The sequence below is a fragment of the Entamoeba nuttalli genome (genome assembly GCF_000257125.1).
Source record: "Entamoeba nuttalli P19 unplaced genomic scaffold asmbl_5297, whole genome shotgun sequence".
Classification (NCBI taxonomy): Eukaryota; Evosea; order Mastigamoebida; family Endamoebidae; genus Entamoeba; species Entamoeba nuttalli.
Genome location: NW_008577365.1, coordinates 1 through 1,726, shown reverse-complemented (window position 1 = coordinate 1,726; position 1,726 = coordinate 1). Strand labels below are relative to the sequence as shown.

The window sequence follows — 1,726 nt, the reverse complement described above, 5'->3', positions numbered from 1 at the left end:
TTGAATATTCCAAGAATAATTCAAACAATACATAATTTCAATACTATTCAATTGAAATAACTATTAGATTCATTGGCATTTCATATAAATTCATTGCTATAATTATCAACATCATTTATATGTTTTGGTTCATTTTTATTTTCTTTTTGTGTTTGAAATCTAATATTTACAGCATATTTATTGTTTGGATTATTGTTCTCTCTTTTGTTACACTTTCTGTTTTGTATTTGGTTATGTTTGTTTTGTAGTTTCCAATTCTAACAACCCTTTGACTCCAATACATAAGATACGTTATTTCATTTACATTGTTCTTTATGAAATTCATACATTAAGTCATTTTGTGTATTAATAAGTATTAATTTCAACACCATTTGAAATATTGACATTCTCATTTATTTGGAATCTTCTTGCTCTAATAGAAGAATGTATTATGAGGTATTGATAATGTCATATTAATGTTTACTTTATGGTATTTTAAATGAGTAGATGATAGGTGTTATTGGTTGAATGGGAATGGCTTTATTTTAAGATGAATTAAATACTTGGTTAAAGGATTTGATAGTTGAATCTTCACAGCATTTTTGAAAAAAAGAAAACAAAAAGAAAAAGCAGATTAAATAGAAAAGTCAGATTAAACCATGTTCAAAGACACAAATCGTCTTCTTTCAGATGAAACATATGAAACTATTGCAGCATCACCTAATCGAGCATTTCAACTAATTAAAAGAAATAAAAAAATAATGGTACATTTCATTGTACATCATATTATTCAAACTATAAGTTTAACATTAGGACTTGTTATAGCATGTATTGCATTAAGTGTTACTGAACATGAAAATGGTAAAAAAATGGTAAAAGCAGAACTTATATTTGCATCAATTGCAATTGCACTTTATTTTGTTTATATGATTCTTGGAATTCTAGCATTTAGAACACATCCAATATTTACATTAATTACGGAACATAAACGACCATTGTTATTTACTAAATTAGCCAATTTAGTCCATACAATTTATTTAATTATTTTAATGTGTAATGTTGTTATTTCTATTGTTCTTTCAATGACATTTAATCCAACAAATGAGTTAGGACATAAAATTCATGGATTGTGGGTTATGGTATTTGTAGATGTAATTTATCTTCAATTGTCATGTAGTGAATTACAAAAACCACTTACTTTTGTTGCAAGAAAACGTGAGCAAGTTGAAATGGGAGAAAAAGCAGAAGATCAAATGGAAGATGAAAAATATAAAGAAGATGTTGGTGTATTTACTTTTGGGTATAACATTTTAGGATTCCAAACATATATTAAATACATCTTTGATCCCAATTTAGGATATTTAAGTACTGAAGCATATTTTGTTGGATGGGTAAAAGAGTTTTAATTAAATTTTAAATTAAATGCTTTTCTTGTTTTAATTATTTTAATCAATTAAACTACTTTTTACTTTTAATTCATTTGAATTAATTTATTCAAATCAAATATTCTGATAAGAATATACATTTCAATTGTATTTGTTGAATGTCTTCAATGATAAATTTTTTTTATCTGATTTTCAAAATACGAAATGAGTTAAAGGAATTTATGTTTTTAAATAAACAGAATAAAGTATATTATTTAATCTATTACAATAAAGAAAAAGAAATAAAAGAAAATATCAATATTCAATATAATAATTATAAGAAAGAATTAATTCAAAAACAAAGAGAAAGAAAGTAGAAAGAA

The 1,726-nt window shown here is 24.0% G+C and overlaps 1 protein-coding gene across 1 annotated transcript; it reads left to right on the top strand.

The window, feature by feature from the left end:
- Window positions 1–638: 638 nt before the first annotated feature.
- Window positions 639–1,385, top strand: ENU1_126540 (hypothetical protein; the record flags this gene model as incomplete). Its single annotated transcript, XM_008859967.1, has 1 exon — window positions 639–1,385. The coding sequence occupies one exon, from the start codon at window positions 639–641 to the stop codon at window positions 1,383–1,385; it is 747 nt and encodes a 248-aa protein (XP_008858189.1).
- Window positions 1,386–1,726: the final 341 nt, after the last annotated feature.